At 47.6% G+C, this 19,339-nt stretch overlaps 1 protein-coding gene across 11 annotated transcripts in view; it reads right to left on the bottom strand.

The window, feature by feature from the left end:
• Positions 1–22: 22 nt before the first annotated feature.
• The window catches only part of DOT1L (DOT1 like histone lysine methyltransferase), a 76,904-nt gene continuing 57,587 nt past the window's right edge, over positions 23–19,339 (bottom strand). For 6 of the 11 annotated variants that reach the window (XM_080382222.1, XM_080382227.1, XM_080382226.1 and 3 more), the window contains 7 exons: positions 18,546–18,692; positions 17,074–17,200; positions 15,040–15,653; positions 14,115–14,320; positions 13,265–13,329; positions 11,809–12,777; positions 23–10,655 (listed from right to left, as the gene is read on the bottom strand). In XM_080382222.1, coding sequence (XP_080238348.1) covers positions 10,066–10,655; positions 11,809–12,777; positions 13,265–13,329; positions 14,115–14,320; positions 15,040–15,653; positions 17,074–17,200; positions 18,546–18,692 — 2,718 coding nt within the window. In that variant the 3' untranslated portion in view covers positions 23–10,065. Of the gene's footprint in view, positions 10,656–11,356; positions 12,778–13,264; positions 13,330–14,114; positions 14,321–15,039; positions 15,654–17,073; positions 17,201–18,545; positions 18,693–19,339 lie in introns of those variants that run through there. The other 5 variants (XM_080382225.1, XM_080382228.1, XM_080382231.1 and 2 more) reach the window with 5 other exon arrangements.

Below are 19,339 nucleotides of genomic sequence, written 5' to 3'. Positions count from 1 at the left end.
GTGAAACGCCACAACAGTACGGTGTATTAAAATACATACACTTTAATATAAAGACAAAACTTCAAAGCATTGTTTCAATTACAAATCAAGGTAAAGACACAAGAAATTAAGTGGAAGGGAGGGGAGAAAAAACTAACTCTTACATTGTGGAGAATTAGAAAGGCAGGGTGGAAATATATATATTATACATACATATATACACACCAGAAGAATTCACGCTACTTCTATGGAAGAATGAAAGGAATGACAGGACAACTTACCAGTATAAAAAAAAAAACAAACCAAAACAAAAAAACAACCAAAAAAAGATAAATTAGGGGAAGTTTGAATTTTAAATAATTCAGTTTAATAGGCTAAATTATATAAACTAATTCCTATTCACTAGGAAACATCCCATATCACTGTTCTAAGAAAATGGGTTTTTTAAAAAATCCATTGAAAAATGGATTTTTATTAGTAGTTAAAAGTTTACTAATCAATTCCTGAGCAACAGCAACCTCATAATCTACTGCTTTCCCCATCCAAGTCCCACTCAGCGAGGGCAGGCTCTCACTCCTAAAAAGTTTAAGTAGAACAGAGACCTAAGAAGTTGGGTTTTAATTTGAAATTGATCACTTCAAAGATTAATAGGTTAAAAAAGCCAAGCAGGATGGATCAACCCATTCCACCTTTTCATCATTAACTCCAGAAACAAGACCTTCCTAAAGAATAATTTGACCGCACCAGAAAAGCAACCAGATGTACCTTGAAAAAAAACCAAAGGATCACAAACTTGAGAACTTCAGGGTTAGCACTGTAAAAATTTAAGACGTGATTTTGTTTTTTAAACTAGAAAAACAAAAAAACCTCTTCAGAAAGAGGGCCGCCAACAGCGAATATACTGGAGAAGTATTTCCAATTTTTTTTTTGTCTCTGGTTTAAACCCTGAAGTTCACAATAATAATATCTTTTATTGCAATCAATATTCAGTCTAAATAGATATTTATATATTTATAAATGCAGAAGGATAAATAAAATATGGCACAACAACATTTTTAAAACTGGTAATCCATCTTTTAGTGAAAACCTGATAGGCAAGCTACGGAAATGTTGGAGCAAAAAAAAGGAGGGGGAAAAAAAAAAAAAGTCTTAAACAGCCATAAAACTTCAAATACTTGTACACTGACTACACATCCGTGCTTCCAAAAAAAGCCAATTATTGTGATTTTTTCCTCAGTGCTGCAAAGATAGTTCACAAAAACACTGTCTAGTTTCTTCTCCCCAAACTGATTTATAAAACACGCGATTGCTGGCTTTGCAGTCCGTGGGACAACAGCCATGCCCTAACTGAAGAAACCATCGTTGGGAGCTCCCACTGCTTAATTCCTCTCGACGGTTTTGGCTCAGACAAAACAACAAAAGCAGAATTTTTCAAGACAGTCGCCTGTGTCGGGCGGGGGGACTCGTGACAAGAAAAACCAACTCCCAGCCGTAACCTGCAGGCTTCCACAACCTGTATTAAAGGGCTGGTTCCAACACGGAGCTGCGGGGTTACACACAGGGCTCCGTCACCCAGAGCCACCTGGCACCAGCGAGGGCTGGACCCGGCTGGGGGAGCTGCATGTTCCCGGTGCTCGGAGGCTGAGGAAGGGGCACGGGGAGGGCTGCGCCGGAGGGGGGTCACGAGCAGCAGCTTGGACACGAGCTCCCAGCGCTCCCCTTCCAGCAACGCAGCAAAGCCTTGAGCGGGGCAGGGACCTGACGGAGCAGCCTCTGGTGATATGGGGGGGACATCAGTGGGGCTGGACGGGGACAGTCCCCAGGGCTGGACGGACATGTGCCCTGTGCTGCAGAGCCATCCTGCTGCCTCCAGGACAGGGAACCCCTCCTGCCACCAAGCCCCTGCTGCTGGAGCATCACAAGGGCACAGGTCCCATCGGTCCTCGTGCCAGAGCCACCAACATGCCCACAGACACAGCCCCCTGCGTGATCTCGGTGGAGATGGAAGCGCACACTGGCCCTGAAACTGCTCGCAGGGACTCTGGGTCCCACAAAAAAAACATCACCTGAGTGAGAGCCAAGTCCACCCCACTGCAGATCCCAGCTCTGCCGGTGCTCTCCCCGCTCAGCCTCTCCTCTGCTGGAACTCTCTTCCAAGTGGAAAAATAATGGGATGGGGGAGCAGATGCTGCTTTCTAAATACACAATCCTAGCAAGAATCAAACCGCACAGGTCCCCGGAGGCGACCCCAAGCTGCCTGTCCATGACCTCGTTACTCCAGAATAAAAGACCTTCTCCCAGAAGGGGAAGTCCAGCAGGACGGGAAGATACAGCCTCCGCAGCAGGGAAGGCTGGGATGAGACAGAACCTGATCACCATGGGAGTAAATCCAGTGTGGTGCGGAGCACCCGGCCGGCAAACGCTGTTGTAGCCCCACTGCGTTTGTGCACTGAATAGCGGAGCTGGCTCGCTCGCACCGCTCTCCTCCCCATCACCCCCTCCCATGTATCTTCCCAGGCAAAGCAACTATCCCCAAACATCTGTACAAGGAACCACAGAACGACAGAGTAGTTTGGTCGGAAGGGGCCTTTAAAGGTCCCAGTCCAGTCCCAGAGGAGGAGGCTGAAGAAGCATCGTCAGCAGCTCTGGGAGGGAGCGCTCCCCCGGCCGGGGGGGACAGTGGGGACCGACGTGCACACAGCCACATGCCTGGCCACACTGTGCCAAGCCACGCGGCCACCCCAACCAGCCACGGTGGCCAAGCGGTACTGAAGGGATCCTCCATGCCAAAATGCTATTCAAGTCAACGGAACCATCAGGCCTGAAATCTATTGGAGCAGCAGACGGGAAATGAGGAAGTGACTTGCTCAAGCGCTGTTTGCCTAAAGAAGAAAGCTACTCAACACTTTGAGATTAAGTAACCCAGAGTGACAAACAGTTGGGTGAGTTTCAGGCTGAGAAGCGTCAAGTCCTGGGGATTTGAAAGCTCGATTCACAAAACCAGTGACTAGTAGATCCCTCAGGATCAAGTACCGCAGCCTTCCTGCCTGGGGTACCTTGGCAAGTCCTGGCTGGGAGCGCAGGCTCCGCAGCCCTGGCTAAGCACCCACTGTGCACTAAAAGATAAAGCGGCTGTCACCACTAGGAAGGAAGAAAATAATATGGAAGCATAAGAAAAGTATTTCTATGCTTGGTCAAGGAGACACGAGTTCCTGCTATTAGAAGAAACTAGTCCGAGCCGGTGACTCTGCCTCCAAATGTCACGTACGTGCAGGACGCGCTGCACTCCCTGTGGCTGGAAGCTTCCCTTCACCTCTCTCCCGTTGCATCCACAACCTGAACTGAGAGAAGTGAAGACGTCTCCCATCATTACGATTATCCAGAGTGATCCACAGCTCCTGCAAGGAAACAGCCTCTTTTGCACCAAAACAAGCGGTGACGCAGGGAGAGCTCGACCTTCCCCACCACCCTGTCCACCAGCTCGCTCTCAGCAGCCCAAGCCTCTCCGTCCTCCAGCAACGCTTCCCAATTTCTCCCTCAGCTACAAAAAAAGCAGAGAAATCCGACTGCCGCATGCCCCACACACCTCTGGCTAATGGAAGAATTAATGGAGCACTCCCAGCTCCGCAGCACGGCAGGTCTCGGCAGATCAAGCCCGGCAAGCGCCAGCCAGAGGTAGCAAACCACCAAAGAAGGAAGAGCACACAAGGCTTGTTCCTCAAGGCTGACATTTAGCAGCCAGGCACAGGTTTTGCTCAGCCCAATGCTCAGGAAGTTCCTTTTTTTTTTTGGCAACATACGTGCTACAAGATGTATTTTAGCTTCCTGATGAGCCCCTTACTGACAGCAGTGGTGTGGAGGAGAAGGAACATGTGTGACAGCCACGGAACAACTGGACCCAGCAGGATGTGGTAAAGCAGAAGGAATTCCTTTTTGGAACTGGCTGTTTGGCTTTGATTACTCAGAAGTATCTCCAATTATTGAAAACAGGTTTCGGACCTCTGGCACAGTGCTCCTACAGGAGAGTCACGAGGGTCTTATTCTTGTGACCGTATGATCAGACCATAACATCTCCAAGATATTCCTTCAGCAACCCGACAGCAAGGTAAGTCTTTCCCCGTTTCACAGAGAGGAGAAACGAGCTGAACTCGCCTGATCTTATGACAAAGCAATGAAAGGCCAGGGAGCAGGGAAGGCAACAAGACAAATCCCTTGGCAACCACATCCCCGGCTCAGGCAATTCTACCAAAGTGATCCCAAAGCTGCGCTCGCCCGGTTCCCAGCTCAGCGCTGCTCCCTGGAAGCATCAGCTTATCAGGCACCTTCCTGGAAGCGCATCTCGCTGGGGATGACGATGCAGTATTTAGATTAGCACCAGCGAAGCGCTGTGGTCACACCATGCGTGGCAGGGTGAAGGTGCCAACGGTGCCAGGCATGGGTGGAAGACGCTGGCAAAGCCAGAGCAGCTCCAGGCTCCTGCGGCACGGGTGGCCAAGATGGAGACATCGGGTCACTGGGAGCAACGCAGAGGTAGATGAAGGCCCGGTCCCAAGGGACCCTGGGAGGCTGAAGCAGATGCTCAGCAGGTTGGCCAGCAGCCTGAGCCCCTTTCAAGCACATCCCAGCCGGGCGTTTATTCCCGGGTCAGCACCTGTTTCCTTTGGCCTTCCCAGGTGACAGCTGGAGAGTCAGAGACTCCAAAATCCTGGGTAGCTGAAAACATTTTGAGAGCCGACATGTGCCCAGCTGCAGCCAGCGGGCTCGTGCTACCAGCCCGATGGCTGCTTGCCAGCACGTCCCGCATGGACACCGCTGACCGCCGATGACCACCGCGCTCACAGGTGATGCTGAGGGACAGCGGGGGCTTTGCTTTTCCACAACACCCACCGGCGGGCAGATGACCAGCTCCTTGCCTGGGGTCTTTGCTCTGAAGGGTCACAAAACCATTTAGGTTGGCCAAGACCTCCAAGACCATGAAGTCCAACTGTAAGGCTAACAGTGCCAAGCCCAGCACCAAACCCTGTCTGACAGCTCCATCCTGCTCACCAGGCGCCAATCCCTGAAATCCTACGAACCTTGGGACAAAGTGCATCATTCCCACAACATGGACCGGCCATCCTCTTCAGCAGAGGAGTGCTGGGAGCCAGCTGGGTGATGGTCCTCCAGCAGGCACCGGCAAGCACGGCAGGTTCCCCAGAGCCCTGTGAGTCAGCTCCTTCCCCACCGGGCACCTTTGCTCGTGTCCTGTCAGCACCTCGCACACGAGCACAGGCAAACGTTCCCCTCACGGAACAAGTGATGGCGAGTCATCTCACTGCAAGTCTTCTGCAATTTGGGATGAAGGGGGGCACACGAGGTCTGAGGAGCACTGGCTCTTGGTCCCTTTTCAGAAGAGGATCTTATAAAAGCAGAGCGATTAAGAGCTTCTTACTTGTATTTCCTCATCTCTCTCATCAGGGATATAAATGATAGGGGGGAGATGTAATTAAGGCTGCTGCCCCTCCAGCAATCGCTCAGGCACAGCCCACCAGTTTAAAGCCTTCAAAGACCTGAGCACTCCGCCGGGTGCTGGGAAGGATGCTAAGGCAGCTCTGCAACTTCTAGTCAACCCAAGGATCTGGAAGAAGCTGGAGCTGCCCACGTCCCAGCTGCAAAACATCTGGGTTACATTGTCTTCCTGGATTCCAGGACATACACTGTGTACGGCTTCTACTAGAAGCTACTGGCTGTTCCTCAGCTGTCACCCTTGGAGCATTTTTGCCCTTTTCCAGGTTTTCATCTTGCTGTTAGTAACTCAGCAGGGCGCACCGCTGTCCTCTCCCACACACAAAGCAGAAACCAGTTCCGAAACGTCCCTCGTTTCCAGCGGCTATCAATCCCTTCCCTTTCCAGTGAACAAGGCGGCCAAGTTAGATCGTTTCTGCGCACAAGGGCTGCCTAGGGAAGACACACTTAGGAATCAACAAAATAACTGCACTTTGTCCTAAATCTCTACTAAGATCGCCAGGTACAGGGAAAAAGGCTAAACCGAAGCCTGCAGAGGGCTGTGGCACCTCGCCCGCGCCACTCTCGGGAACACGGCCAGCATGGCGCTCGCGACCATTCCTCCCGGATCCAGGCAGCAGGAGAGAGTGCCCAAGGGCAGAGGTACCTCGCCTACTTCAAACACAGAGGCAGGAGTTGAACAGCCAAGGCGTTCAGCCCAGCTTTCTGTGCCCAGGGGATGCTCCGTCAGGTGGCTGGTACAGCAGGGCTCGGCTCTGAGGCAAATGCCCGACGGCTGGAGGTGGGAGACTCCCTAGGGAGCACTAGCGACCTAGAAGGGATTCAAGGACAGTGAGTGCCCGGGCTAGCAGGCAGCCGTTTCCCAAAGCCTAACTGTGTTTTTCCTCTAGTCATCTTGCTGTTGCAATTCCCCTTCTTCTACTGTAGTTTCCTTTCCTGGTGCTTGGTCCAGTCTGAACTACAGACCAGCGTGATTTCTACTGAATGGATCATCCTTCTCCTCACTTTGTGCACTCGAATAAATAAGTTTTTACAAGTTTACTGTGCATTGTACAATCTAAAAAATAAATGAAATAAAGTATATGAAATTTATAGTTTTTCATCACATCTCTATAAAATACAGCCGCTGCTCGGAGCAGCGCTTTCTGTACACAGAACACCAAGTCACAATACAATTAACTGCACCAGTTTGATAGTGTGGCAGCACGGTAAGCTAGATTGTGGTGTTTTTGTGAACTACCATTTAGACCTACTTAAAAGCAAAAAAATACAAAAGCAAAATGCACTTCGTCAACAAATGCACACGGCTAACCCATTTCTGAATCAAGTATCAAAACCCTACTAACAAAATACATTGTACTTGGAACAAAAAAAAACCAACAAGCTGAGAAAATCTGCTACCTGCACCAGTACAGACGCGCTATGTTCAGTCTTCCCAACGGTGGTAAAACAGGCCTGACCAATACCAGTGATTACACACCCTGTTCATATGCCAACGCCAGCACAAAACAAGTTACCAGACTCGCTACCAGAATTCACAGTGACTTGAGTGCCACCAGCAACTGCAAACGGCCCAGCGAAGTAGTTCAACGGGGCAGGACTTGGATTTCTTTTGTTCAGCCCGTGCCTGCGCTGGCCAAGCTCGCCTGGGCCACCCCAGGCTCTCCATCTGCCACCCCAGGTTCTCCATCTGCCACCCCAGAGGGGAAGACTGGGTGCTCGTTCGTCACAAATGCAATGAAAAACCACGCCGTTAACAGGGCGCCCAGCTCCATTCCAATTAAAATCAAAATGAGATTTTGATTTTCAAAATAGAAGACTGCCTTTCTCTGTAGCTCACGCTGCTGCCAACCAGGCGGATTTTGGTATATGAACAGAGTAAGTTGAATAAATAAACTGCAGACCTTTCCGAGAACTGGGTTTGGCATTGGTCAACCCTCCAAATTCAGCACCAAGGATTCAAACCGGAGGCACAGTTCTGACGGGTGAAATAGCACCAAGAGGAGGCTCTTTACATCTCTGCTGGTGTGCCAGTCCTTTATTATTCAGAGAATTTAATAATAAGTTGTATTTATGATTCTAGGTGGAATAAAATAAGTCAAAATTGTTTTCACTTTAAAAAAAGATAAATACTTTATCTAAACTATCAACAATACAAACTGGAGCTTTAAGCATTTCTTTTGCCTTTTTTTTTTTCTTTTTTCTTTTTTACTCAGATTCACAGTAAATATTTTCTCTGTCGTTTAGGTCTTTTTATGTTTTTATTTTGCCCAGTAGTAAGAGAGTAGAAACCCCTGCACAGGCCAGGTGAGCACCTTTCAGTGGAAGCCGAGTGAAGTTGGTCCACGTTGTCCTTGCATAGGTCACATTGGGTTGAGGTAGAAATCCTAGTTACCTGCACAACAGGAGGAGAGGAAGAGACTCATCTAAATAAAAGACAAAAATCTGCTGTGTGTTAGACGTGTCAATCATTTCTACATCGCTCTGAGACCTCGTTAGCCAGCAAAGAAGGAGCAACTCCTGACCCAACTGCAATTAGACAGAAAGGATGCCTCCAGGAGTGACACGGGGCCCCGCGGGCTGTTGCAGTTTTTAAAGCTTTCTCTGTGTGACCACATCAGACTCTGTCCTCCTGCGACTGACCTCGGGGGCGTGGGGGGAGCATTCCCCCACTCAGCACTCAACCTTTTTCTAGCACACTCTAATCTGCTTGGAATTTTTTATTGCCCTGAGGGAGAAACATTAGGAGAAGCAAAGCAGTTTAGTTTAGCCCCCGATTCCAGAATTCGCCTTTGGTTCACAGGGACTCTGAACACACGTATTCACACCGAAGTCAATGAAACTGCCCAAGCATTTGGCATACGGTTCAAGAGTCACAGGGCACAGGACCACAACTACGGTATGTCCGTCACACACCAGCTCCCGGCAGCATCATTTCTGCTCATTTGCTCCACAATCCAGCTTTGTCATCCCCTTTTCTCCACACGTCACTTCTGTGCCTTGCCTACTTTGCTCAGAACCTTTTTGTGACAGGGGCCACCATACCCAAGAGCAGGGAGCCTGGCCCAATATGGCCGCAGTTCCAGGTAAGGCAACTTCAGCAGGCGGCTTTCACACTTGAGTCGCCTATGTACACAAAGCCCCGAGCCTAACCCTCCTCACCCCTTCTCCCCCATCTGGTTTCTGTTCGGGGCCTTCCAAGCCCCTTCCGTAAGCACATCACGCTGTTGGGTCTCCACCGGCACACAGGGACCACATTGCTCCAAACTCCTCAGCATCACTTCCCCGTACAGGACGGAGGTAATACTTACGTGCCTCACAAAAGCCTAATGAGGATTTGTTTGTGTCTGTGGAGCAATGTGATGATGAAGACACTATACACAATGCGCAGTCAAAAGAATCTCTCAGGTATATTGTAATTGAGTCATACGTTTTATAAGCAGCAAAGAGTATTCAACCATATATTGTATGCAGCTTTGGTATCAGTGAACAGCAACAACAGCAAAGACCTACAAGAAAAGCACGGAGCAAGCTCCGGGGCCCAACAGACTGATTGAACTTCGCAAGCACAAGTTGTTACATCAGGATGCCACAGAGTATTTTCAGGAACAACAGTACCCAACTCTGTGGTGGTACACTTTATTCTGGAGTCGCTCTGAAGACATTTCAATACCTGCTTCAGTAAGAATGGGTACAGTCTCCAGAAACCCTCCTCTCTTCTATGACCCCAGCCTCTACGAAGCACGGACCACAGCTGGCCCTGCAGATTCCCTGTATTCTCATTCACAATCTACCCGGGAAGCCAGTGATTGCCAAGTGAGCATAAATACAGCATCTGATGAGTTTGTTACTGTTTGCCCTAGCAGGCAAGTCCAATAAAGCTGCAGTGCACAGATAAATCACACCCCTTCTTTGCTACCTGTAGCTGTGTTTTCCATCGATGCAGGGGGCACATTAACTGCAGCGCAAGACCAGTGCATTTACTCTCCAAGACAAAGCTGCAGCTTGTAACCTGGAGATTTTTAACTTTATGATTATTTAGAGCAGCTGTTGTCGACTGACAATAAAAACAAGACCATCGTGTTGCCACATGCAGTCACAAAGCAGCACCATCACACGTCCTAACGCTATGCGAACATGGACTTGTGGAGATGCAACAGTCTGCGTCGGAGGGCAAGAAGAGGGGAAGGGGGAATCAAAGTAGACAACAACCACCTCCAATAAGTGTATAAAACCGTACTTAAAAATAGACATTTCCTCCCCGTTACTGATCTTCAGAAATAGACATTTTCATGAAGCAATCTCAACCTGCACATAATCCTAACGTCAGATGAGACAGACCAGAGGTATGATGGTGGGCACTCTTTGTCGAGAAATCCTGACTCCCAGAACAGAGAGCGTTAAGACTCTCCATCCTCTGCCGTCAGATTATCTGCTTCCCACATTTTAATGTTTCACAGAGCCCATCCCCAACCTGTCTCTGAAAAGGAAGAAGCATCATTCAGCATCTTGTACAAAACTCCTCTTTTTTTTTCTCTAGCCTTACCTTACAAAATAAGAACTGTTAGCTAAGCAAGCTCTTTATCGTGGCTTAACCCCAGAAAGGTGCGAAGCATAAGGAGACTGCATGCCAAGTGTAACCCACATAGCGGACGTGCCAGCTGCGTTGGACTGCGTGATCATGGGCGCGGACTGTGCCAGCGCCAAACGGGGCAGAGGCGGGTGATGGACTGTAAAGGAGGGGCGGGAGGTTTTGTGCTGGAGAGAAGCTAGCTTAATAGACAAAGAAGCATTAGCAGACTGGACAGAAGCAGCAGAAGAGGATGGCAAAAAAGCTTCGCTGGGTGGGATGGATGGCAGGTTCTGCAGAAGCGCAGGCTCGGAGTTAGAAGCAAGTAATGGAGGAGGTGGGGGCAATGAAACGTTAGGAGGGGGCGGAGGGGAATGGAAAACAGATTGCACTGGCGCTCTGTTGAGGTGCTGAGCAGATCTAGTCTCACTAGATGTTACTAAATTAGAGGAAGGGGGTGGGAAAGATGAGGATGAGGTGCTGGCAACAGCCTGCAGAGGGTTTAAGCTTAGCACTGTGCTGCTAGAGACAGCACTGCTGCTGAAACTGGCTCCAAATTGATGAGGAGAGGAGGCAGAAGGCACCGCATGGTTAAAAATACCTGCAAACAGGAGAGAAAAACTCAGCTTCAACAGATGGGCTTTGTACGGTCTCAAGCGACAAGAGAAACAAAACAAAAAAGCAAAAAAACAAAACAACAAAAAAAAGGAAAAAAAAGCAAAATTATAATAGTTACAGCCCCATACAAAAATATGCAGCATGAGAAGGCAGCAAGCAATGAGAGATAATGGTGCAGGCCAGGAGGTACAAAAGATTTCACTTACCTTTCCTACTGCCAACCTCTAAATGCCATGAGGAAAAATGGTCAGACCCAAGAACTGTCAGTTCTCTACCACAGGGGTAGACTTTTGATGAGATTACGTGGTCTCTAGAGTTGTTTATCTGAAGACTCAAACTGCTGCTCTTCCCTCCCCACCCTCCTGCTTTCCCACTTACAGGGCAGCAGAGGGGAGATTGTATTTCCAGCAAATCTATGTGCTGAGAGATGTGAGAGTTAGGATTTCCCGACATGGTGCCTGAATGATTATGGACAGGTAAGAAAAACTGCCCTGGACATTTAGTAACAGCAGGTTCAGGCTATCTTCTAGCCCTGCCAGCTTGTCTCCGGTCTGGGCCACAGAAGCCAAGGCTGTGCAGGATCCCAGAAGTGCAAGGTGCATATGGCATTGCCCCTCCTGGCAAAGAAATGCCTTTTGTGTCCATTCCGGAGCCAGAATGCTACGCAATTCCCAACACCATCTCCTCTGAAGAGGCACTGATGTTTTACTCTTCCTGGATCATGCTACATCCATTTGAGGCCTAACCTCAACCTTTACTCAAGTTGACAAGTTAGAGATCCTTAACTTGGTACCGGGACAAGTTAAATCCTTTACCTGCAGGCAGACCTAAGTTGGTTCCAACACAGCAACATCTGAACAAGCATACATTATGAAATCACAAAGTCTGGGTGTATTCTTTCATTAAGGTGATACAACAAGCTCATCTAGTAGACAAAGATCATGAGATTTCACTGTGGGGAACTGAACTCATCCTAGCATCTCCGAGAAAGAGAGAGAGAAAGAGAGAGAGGAGACTGGTTATGTGGGACAGATCTGCTTCACATCCTGCAGAAAAGCAAGGGTTTCAGCCCTGGAGAGGCAGCGTCAGACTTTCCTTTAGGCCCTGTCTTATACCAGAGAAAGAGTTCTGCCTACCTCCAACTGTTCCACCTGTAACCCCAGGAGAGAAGTTCCCCATAGTGTGAGAATTAGTCAGTCTGGTTGCAGCGGATGACACGTGGACCAGACTGGCAGCAGCTGGCATTGAATTAAATAAGGACTGCAATACTGAGGAATTTGTCACCGAGTTGAGGTTTGCTTGCAAGGCCATGGGGCCAAGGGGGAACTGCGATCCAGTGGTCAAAGTGTTTAGGAAAGGATGGTGCGTCTGAACAGAAGATGCTGGGTTGCCTGCTGAAGAAACAGCAGTAGAAAGGCTTTTACCATTCAGAAGGCCACCAGACGGAACAGCAGCAGAAATGAAAAGGTTGTGGCCATTTTTAAACTCCACATCTCGGTCCCTTCCTTTGCCGACCTTTCCGTTATGCTGCAAAGAGTTTTTTTCTGAAGATCCCCCAGTACGAATGCTTATGTCGCTGATCTCTTTGCCTTTCACCCCTGACCGATTTAAGTCTTCTTTCGTGCCGCCGAGGCCTTCGAGCTGCCTCTTGTTCAAAAAGGGATTTGTTTCCGATACCCCCACCTCTTTGCTTCGCTGTGACTGGAAACCCAGCGAGCAGTTGGAAGCCGCCACGTCCGAAGCCTTATGTGGAAGGGAAGCACCATCGATAAAGCCGTGTAAACCGATGTCAGCCGACAGCCCGCCGTTGTACGCGAACCCGTTGGCGGCGTTCGTACCAGGGCTGAGTCCATCCGCCCCCGCCGAGGGCAGGGCAATGCTTTTCCTCGCATGTGCCGTCATCTTGGCATCGATGGCAAGGCTGTCCTCGGAGGACGGCCTGAAGGCAAACAGCGAATTCTGGCTCAGAGATGAAACCGACTGCAAGGGACTGTCCGTAGTTTTGGTCAGGTTGATGTCAGAGATTGGTGAAAAAGTTGATTTCCATTTACTGCTGTTCATGTTTTCGTTGCTTTGTGCTTGTTTCCTCCCAGATAAGCTGCCACCTAGTTTGGAAGAAAATTTATAAATGTTAAAAAACAGCAGTCACTGAATCTGCGCATTAAGAACAGGGGTTTCTCTTTCAACACCCACAATTTATCAGTCTGTAATTCTGAGTTTGATCCAAAGGCAGAAATATTGGTGAAATCGCCTAGAAGTCCTTAAAATTCAGTTTACTGCTCTGAAAAAGTTTGACAATGCTGATCTACTTTTTCCTCAGTCTTTGTACTGCAGATCCCTCCCCAAACCTTGAGTGAGCAAAAAGACAGGTCAGATCTTTGGTGACCTGTGATTACAGAAAGAACTGACCCAATATTCTTAATTATTGGACACCTGTCTTAATTCTGATTATTGAAGGACCTGGCAGAAGTGCACTCTGCTCAGCAGGACAGGAGCAGAGAAAAGCCTCCTACTAACAGCTTCAGTCAGCAGCAGACACCCACTCCCCAACTCCAACCATCACAACAAATAATTAACATTCCTCACACCTACCATTTTCAACAGTCTTCTGTGGAGATTTGCTTTCCAATGATATCGTTGCAATTTTCCTCTCAATTCTAGTGGGAAAATAAAAAGGCTGTAACACTCATCGCAGATCTTTTGTTGCACATTTGCCATCACAACCTATTCTGTTCACGTCTTAACAGGTGGCTAGAGTATATTAAGGCAAATCAGCTAGACAGCTGTATGTTACTAAAGACACTTAAAAGCATTAAAAAAAAATCCACAACTTTAAGTAGAAGCTATTATGGAATTACTGCTCTTTGTCAAGATGAGCACACGTTCAGAGGACTTTGTTGTTGTGAAAGAAAAGCAACAAGTAGGCGTTGCTCACATGTCTATAGTGGTTGCTGTTGCTCACGTGTCTATAGTGGTTGCTTTTCCAGCACCTTAAACAAGAAAAAAAAATTGCACCCCACAGGCAGGCAAGGGGTGGCGAGTACTCAGTTTTCACAGCAACGCATCAATAGTTTGGGGCAGGAAGGGAAGAATTCTGAATCAAGATGAAACTGGGAGTGAGCGGAGACTGATTCCTAGTTAGTATTGCACACACAGTCTCAGCACTCCTACAATGCATCATCCAAAAAAAAAAAAAAAAAAAAAATCTGCACTAATTCTTTCAGAGGCCAGGGTCTGTCAGCCTTGCAAACACAGCAACACATTCAAGTACTATTTCCTAAATACCTTCTCTATTCACAATTTCAGCTGTGTAAGAGGCTTGGCATAATGGCATCGGTCCCCAGGCAAAGGGAACAAAGGCAGCTTAACACACCTCTCCGGTCTGGAGCAGCGTTATCAGCTCTCAGAAATCTCATCCTGAAACCTGTGCCTGTGTATTCACCTGCTGCTATTGTGCTCATCTTCGGATCCCTGCTCTTCATCTGATGTTAGAGGAGAGTAATGAACGCCGTTGCTCTGAATGAGGGGCTTTTCCTTTTTCAGTACCGGGGGCTGGTCATTGTCCTGGTAAGGAACAGGAGAGTTCTTCAGGGAGTTTTCAGGAGAGGAAATGGCTGTTATTTCTAAAGGCTGGTTAATGTTATTGACCTGGGCAAGAAGGAAAGAAAGCAGTTACAGATGAGAGTATCCCTTTAGAAACAAGGCATCTTGTTAAGGGTATTAAAAGCAGGCTTAACCCGCTCAGCTTTAGGATATGCCCACAGCTGCTTGTTTAGCACTGCTATTATACCGCACCATCCTGCATTAGAACCTGGGGTGAAAACCTAAATATACCTTGGAAAAATATCTCATTTTCATTCTTTGATTTTACGTTTAAACGCAGAAACAAAGACATGGGATAACTGCATTTCTTTCCAAACTGCCACTGCAAGATCACATGAACACAACTTCTATAGCTGGCTTAATTATGCAAGAATGCCATATGCTTCTGGCACTCTTACGCTATTTAGTCAATCTTAGTTTAAACTATTTTCAAAATATTTAACCTACAGCCTAAAAATCAACTTCACTGGAGAAACAAGCTCTTTGTCATAAGGGAAGAGATTCTTTTTAATTTTTAATGCTCTGTCAGCAAAGAACTCTTTGAAGAGGTTCCACCTATACAGAAATAGTTCACCAACTTCCCAGCAACTCTTTCGCCTCCCAGAGGGGCCATTTTCACGAAGGGTCTTCACACCAATTGTAGCTACTAGCCCTGTAACAGCCTGCAAGTACATTAAAGAACAGAGCAGTTGAAGCTTATTTCTAATGCAAAGAGCTTTCCCAGGCCCTTCTCTCTTGCTCGAGCTCTTCATTTTTGCCCTTACCATGGAGTTGATATTGAGCGGTGAACCTGATGGTTGCGTAAAGAGTCCAGACACAGTAGGTAAGGATTTGCGTTTAGGGGAGACCCCGGAGTTCCCGCTGAGAATCCCAGTGGAGGATCTCTTCCGCCGGCCTCGCTTCTTCCCATCCTGCGCGTGTGCTTGGCCACAGTCCAGCCGAGCGCTCATGGGCAGAGGACTGTGCTTGTTGGAAGGGGATTGTTTTACATGTCCTGTATTAGGAGAGATTGTAAAGATGATTCTTCTCTTGGCCTCGTTCTCAGGATCTGAAAACGCTGCATCAGACTGAAGATCCCCCTTTGTTCCTTCGGCAAACATCTTCTGAGCATCTGCATATTGCAATACCCCTACCAGGCTCTGGGATGTGCCATTTAACCTGGGGCTTGTGGAGTGCTGGTGAGCAGGGGAGTTTTGCCCAGAGTTCCTTGACTGCATCATTAGCAAAGGATGTTGTGGAGTGGAACTCCGAGACCCTACTGAGTTAAACAGACTCCCAGAGTCGTCCAGAGCTGCCTGATCAACACTATGGTTAAGATGGGCTGGGCTGTTTGTAAGATTTCCATTGACTGCCACGGAGCCAGAAGAGTAAGAAAAACCTGTTGAAAGGGAAAGTATACATCATTGCTTCTGCTGAGTGATAGTTCACAGTGCTAGATTTCTGGGATGACTGGGAGTGTTTTCAGCTCTACCTGCGTTAGCTCAGCTGGTGGCCATGTACTGCGGAGGAAACTGCACAGCTGCTTTTTACACAGTGCAGTTGAGGACGTGGCGCTCTGTGCCCAGGGTTTCAGTGAGGAGTTAACAACTTTCACTACTCTCTTGCCAGTTCAGGAAAATGCATGTGTCATATGGAGACATTCTATGGTCTACCCAGTTTTTAAATGGAATGCCAGCTAAGTTTCTTTTGAACCATTATGCCTTTTTGAAATCAGGGCTCCTCTACTCTCGACTCCTTCCTACTGTCAAGGAAACAGATGGCCAAATTCAGTCTGTTTCCTTCCCCCAGAAAGCAGGGACTTTGCCATCCTCCTTCTCAACAACAAACAAAAGGCTGTGGCTTTGAAAGTGACAGGGGACCTTCAAAGAAACTGTGGCAGAAGAACGTCACACGGGAGGAAGCTTGGAAAGGGAATCAAATCTTTGTCATGGTGCATCATCAATGGGTTTAGTGCTCTAGTATGGCTTGTCTCTGGGCTGTCTAACTGAAAGGGGTAGAAAGGAGCTTGATACTGTTTATAACAAGTTCTTTTTTTTAAATACTTCATTGGTTTTACAGAAAACTGCAGCCAAGCCCTTCTTTGCAAAACAGATGCTAGGAACAACACAAGCCCCTCGAGATGGTGAACATTCAGAACAAACGCACTCTCTGATGAGGGATCAGCTGTAGAATAGCTTCTGTATGCTAAAGCCTACCTTTCCTGATCCACAACATTTCCATATCCTGAACAGCAAAAGGCCATGACTTCAACAGATGAGTTCAGAAGCAATGCCTGCACTTAAAGGTATCCCTTATCCTCTCCTGTTTGACCTTTCTTCCTACCCGGATACTTGTGCCTTTACAACTGCTCATGAGGCACCACCGTGACCCTGCATTAAGAAATTTATTTTGCTATTACAAAAATTCCACCGCCCTGTAAAATAAAACTTCTAAAGCTAGATCATCAGTGCATAGCATAGCCATGCAACACTTTGCTGGTTTGCCACATTGTCAAGGGAGGAATCTCTTCATCCTCATGGAAGAATTTACAAAAGCAATTATTTATTTACACTACAAGGTGCTGCCGTCCAGGTAAAGGCACCCCAAACCAATACTTTTATGTCAGAACGCAGCCAAGCCGCAGGCACGTACTATCTCAAAGCATCATCCTCCCTGACTCTCTGCTCTTGTTACAAAAGGTACGTTTATCTGGCGCCCTACTGCCCAAATGGCCTGTAGCACTCTGAAAACTCTGACGCATGCCCTGGGGGATGCTGTCACGACAAGACAGCACACCTGCGCGTAGGTGAGGCTGTTACCTGAGGTAGCCAAAGCCAGTGGCTTGTTTCCAGCAGCATTGCTTACGCCATTATGAGAGCTAGCACCAATCTGCTTTTCAAGTGTCGATGAGTCTCTACTCTGATGAACTGGGCTAGGTGTGCTTCTCTGGGGGGAGAGAAACAGGCATTTTAGTACAGGAAGCATACTCAGAAGTCACCAGGTTAAAGACAATTCACATGCGTTGGTAGATCTACCAAGGAAAGGGGCTCTACTACCTAAGTGTCCTAGATTTTGCTTGTTTTGAGAGAAATGCAGAACAGCACGTTACGGGACAAAAATAAATACCGTGATTAATTATACTGCAATAGTATCTAGCTTACAACAGATACCAGGCAGATAGAGGGAGAACGGGCTCATTGGCCCAGCAAGTTTAGGCTCAGGACAGCACTGCGGTCAGAATGAGTGCCTCGGTCCGCTATTTCATAGGCAGCCGGAAAGGAAACAAATGGTTGTATCGTGCCCCCAAGGCTGTGCGCATAAAATTCCCCCAAAACAACCCAAACTGTACGTGAAACACATTAGGCTATGTTCCCTGGTACACTGAGGGTACAATCAACGAGTGGTGTTTTCCTAAAGCAGGCAAAACAATCATGCAATGGCAGCCTGAATAAACGGCGTGTTGAAGGGAGAGATGCTGCCCAGAGCTAGCGTTCTCTCTTCTCCCAGGACACACAACTTCTGCTCAGAGCTGTGCAGGCTGTAGTTCTGCTACAACTAGAAGCCTTCAGCTGGAAAAAGATAGTAGATTCCATACTATGAAACAACTCCAGCTTTCCAAATAGGGATTGTAAGGCAAGAACCTGTGGACAGGTTCTGAATTCACAGCTCTCATGGGAAAGCAGCAAATGCTTCTCAGTTCTCTAGTGTAACACTTCTGTCTGGACCAGGCTTTTTTGAACTCCTCTGCCACTGAGTGGCACGGCCTTATCAGGATTTCAAAAAGAGATGGCCCCAGAAGTTCTCCAGTTCTCTGATGCTGCAGAGCAGTCCCTTGCACATTAGGCATTACGGCCTCGAGGTGCTGTTCAAGTTCATCCTACACAGATATGTTATAAGACAAGACAATTTGGAGATGACCGAACTGAGGCAGAAGAATTTGTCTCCCAGGGTCATGCAAGAAGGCAGGGGCTAGACCAAACTGACACCTGTGAGTTTTCACTACTACGAACTCTCAGACTCCGCATCCTTTCCACCCAGACATTTAAGACTAGTAGTATCTCTTGAGGCATGTACTTTCCTTCCTGGCTGAAATACCACCACCCCCCAGCCATGCGAGGAAAAAATCTACAGAATGACTAAGAGCCAAGAAGATGCACCCCAACAGCAGCCTCCCCCAAAGCATCAGACATTCAAGATTAGCAGCCCAGGAAGGATTCTGGTGCACAGCACCCCGTTACTGCCCGGTGTGATTTTAGTTAGGGATGGAAAGTGTTGACAATCCCTTACTCACCACCTTCTCAACACGGCTAGGTAGGACTACGCTGGCCAGAGGGATACTAACAGGGAGTTTATTGGGCTGCACTGTGCTGAGAGGAATACTGATAGGTAGGCTGGTGATAGTTTCTCCATTACTCACAGAGGTTCTCTCTCTCAAAACCTGCAAAGGTGAAACAAAGTAATGTTCTTAACCGCATGCTATTACTGACAAGACTTTTTAAACTAACAGTAACCTGCTCATCTATATTTGTTTTCCCCAACCCTTCCCCCTGCACCTTTTTTTTTTTTTTTTTTAAAAATTACACAATTAAGAGTGATGACTATACAGCACAGACAGGGCATGCATGGAGCAACTTTTGTTACCAGCACCAGTCTACTGGGACAACAGCATCAAACAGCATAGAAATATGTATATTAAAGCTACTGCTGGCCCCAGGCATAAGGAAAAGGATAACTTAGACAAGTCCATTTCCTAGTGTCTTTGTCAGAGCTCTGTGAAAAGCACCCATTTGAAAGAACTCATACCTGGAGGCCCTCTGTACACAAAAGATAAAGTAGCCAGAAATATTTCCATGGTAACTTCCTCTCGGAGGGCACCTCCTTGCTCTGAAATGAGCCCAATGCAATTCATGGCTGGACCAATTATGTGGACAATTTTTTGTTGTTTTTATTAACAATGGAAGAGTCTACTTTTCAGGTTCAAGCAGACACACACCAGATCAAAAAGAAGTCCTACTACATCACTGGCACCGTTCATATGCAAACCAGTAACGCGGAGGTAGGCACGTCTGTCGTGAGCACAGTATT

This window comes from Falco punctatus (genome assembly GCF_963210335.1).
Source record: "Falco punctatus genome assembly, chromosome: 4".
Classification (NCBI taxonomy): domain Eukaryota; kingdom Metazoa; phylum Chordata; class Aves; order Falconiformes; family Falconidae; genus Falco; species Falco punctatus.
The sequence above is the reverse complement of the archived record's forward strand: the minus strand, read 5'-3'. Positions and strand labels throughout refer to the sequence as shown.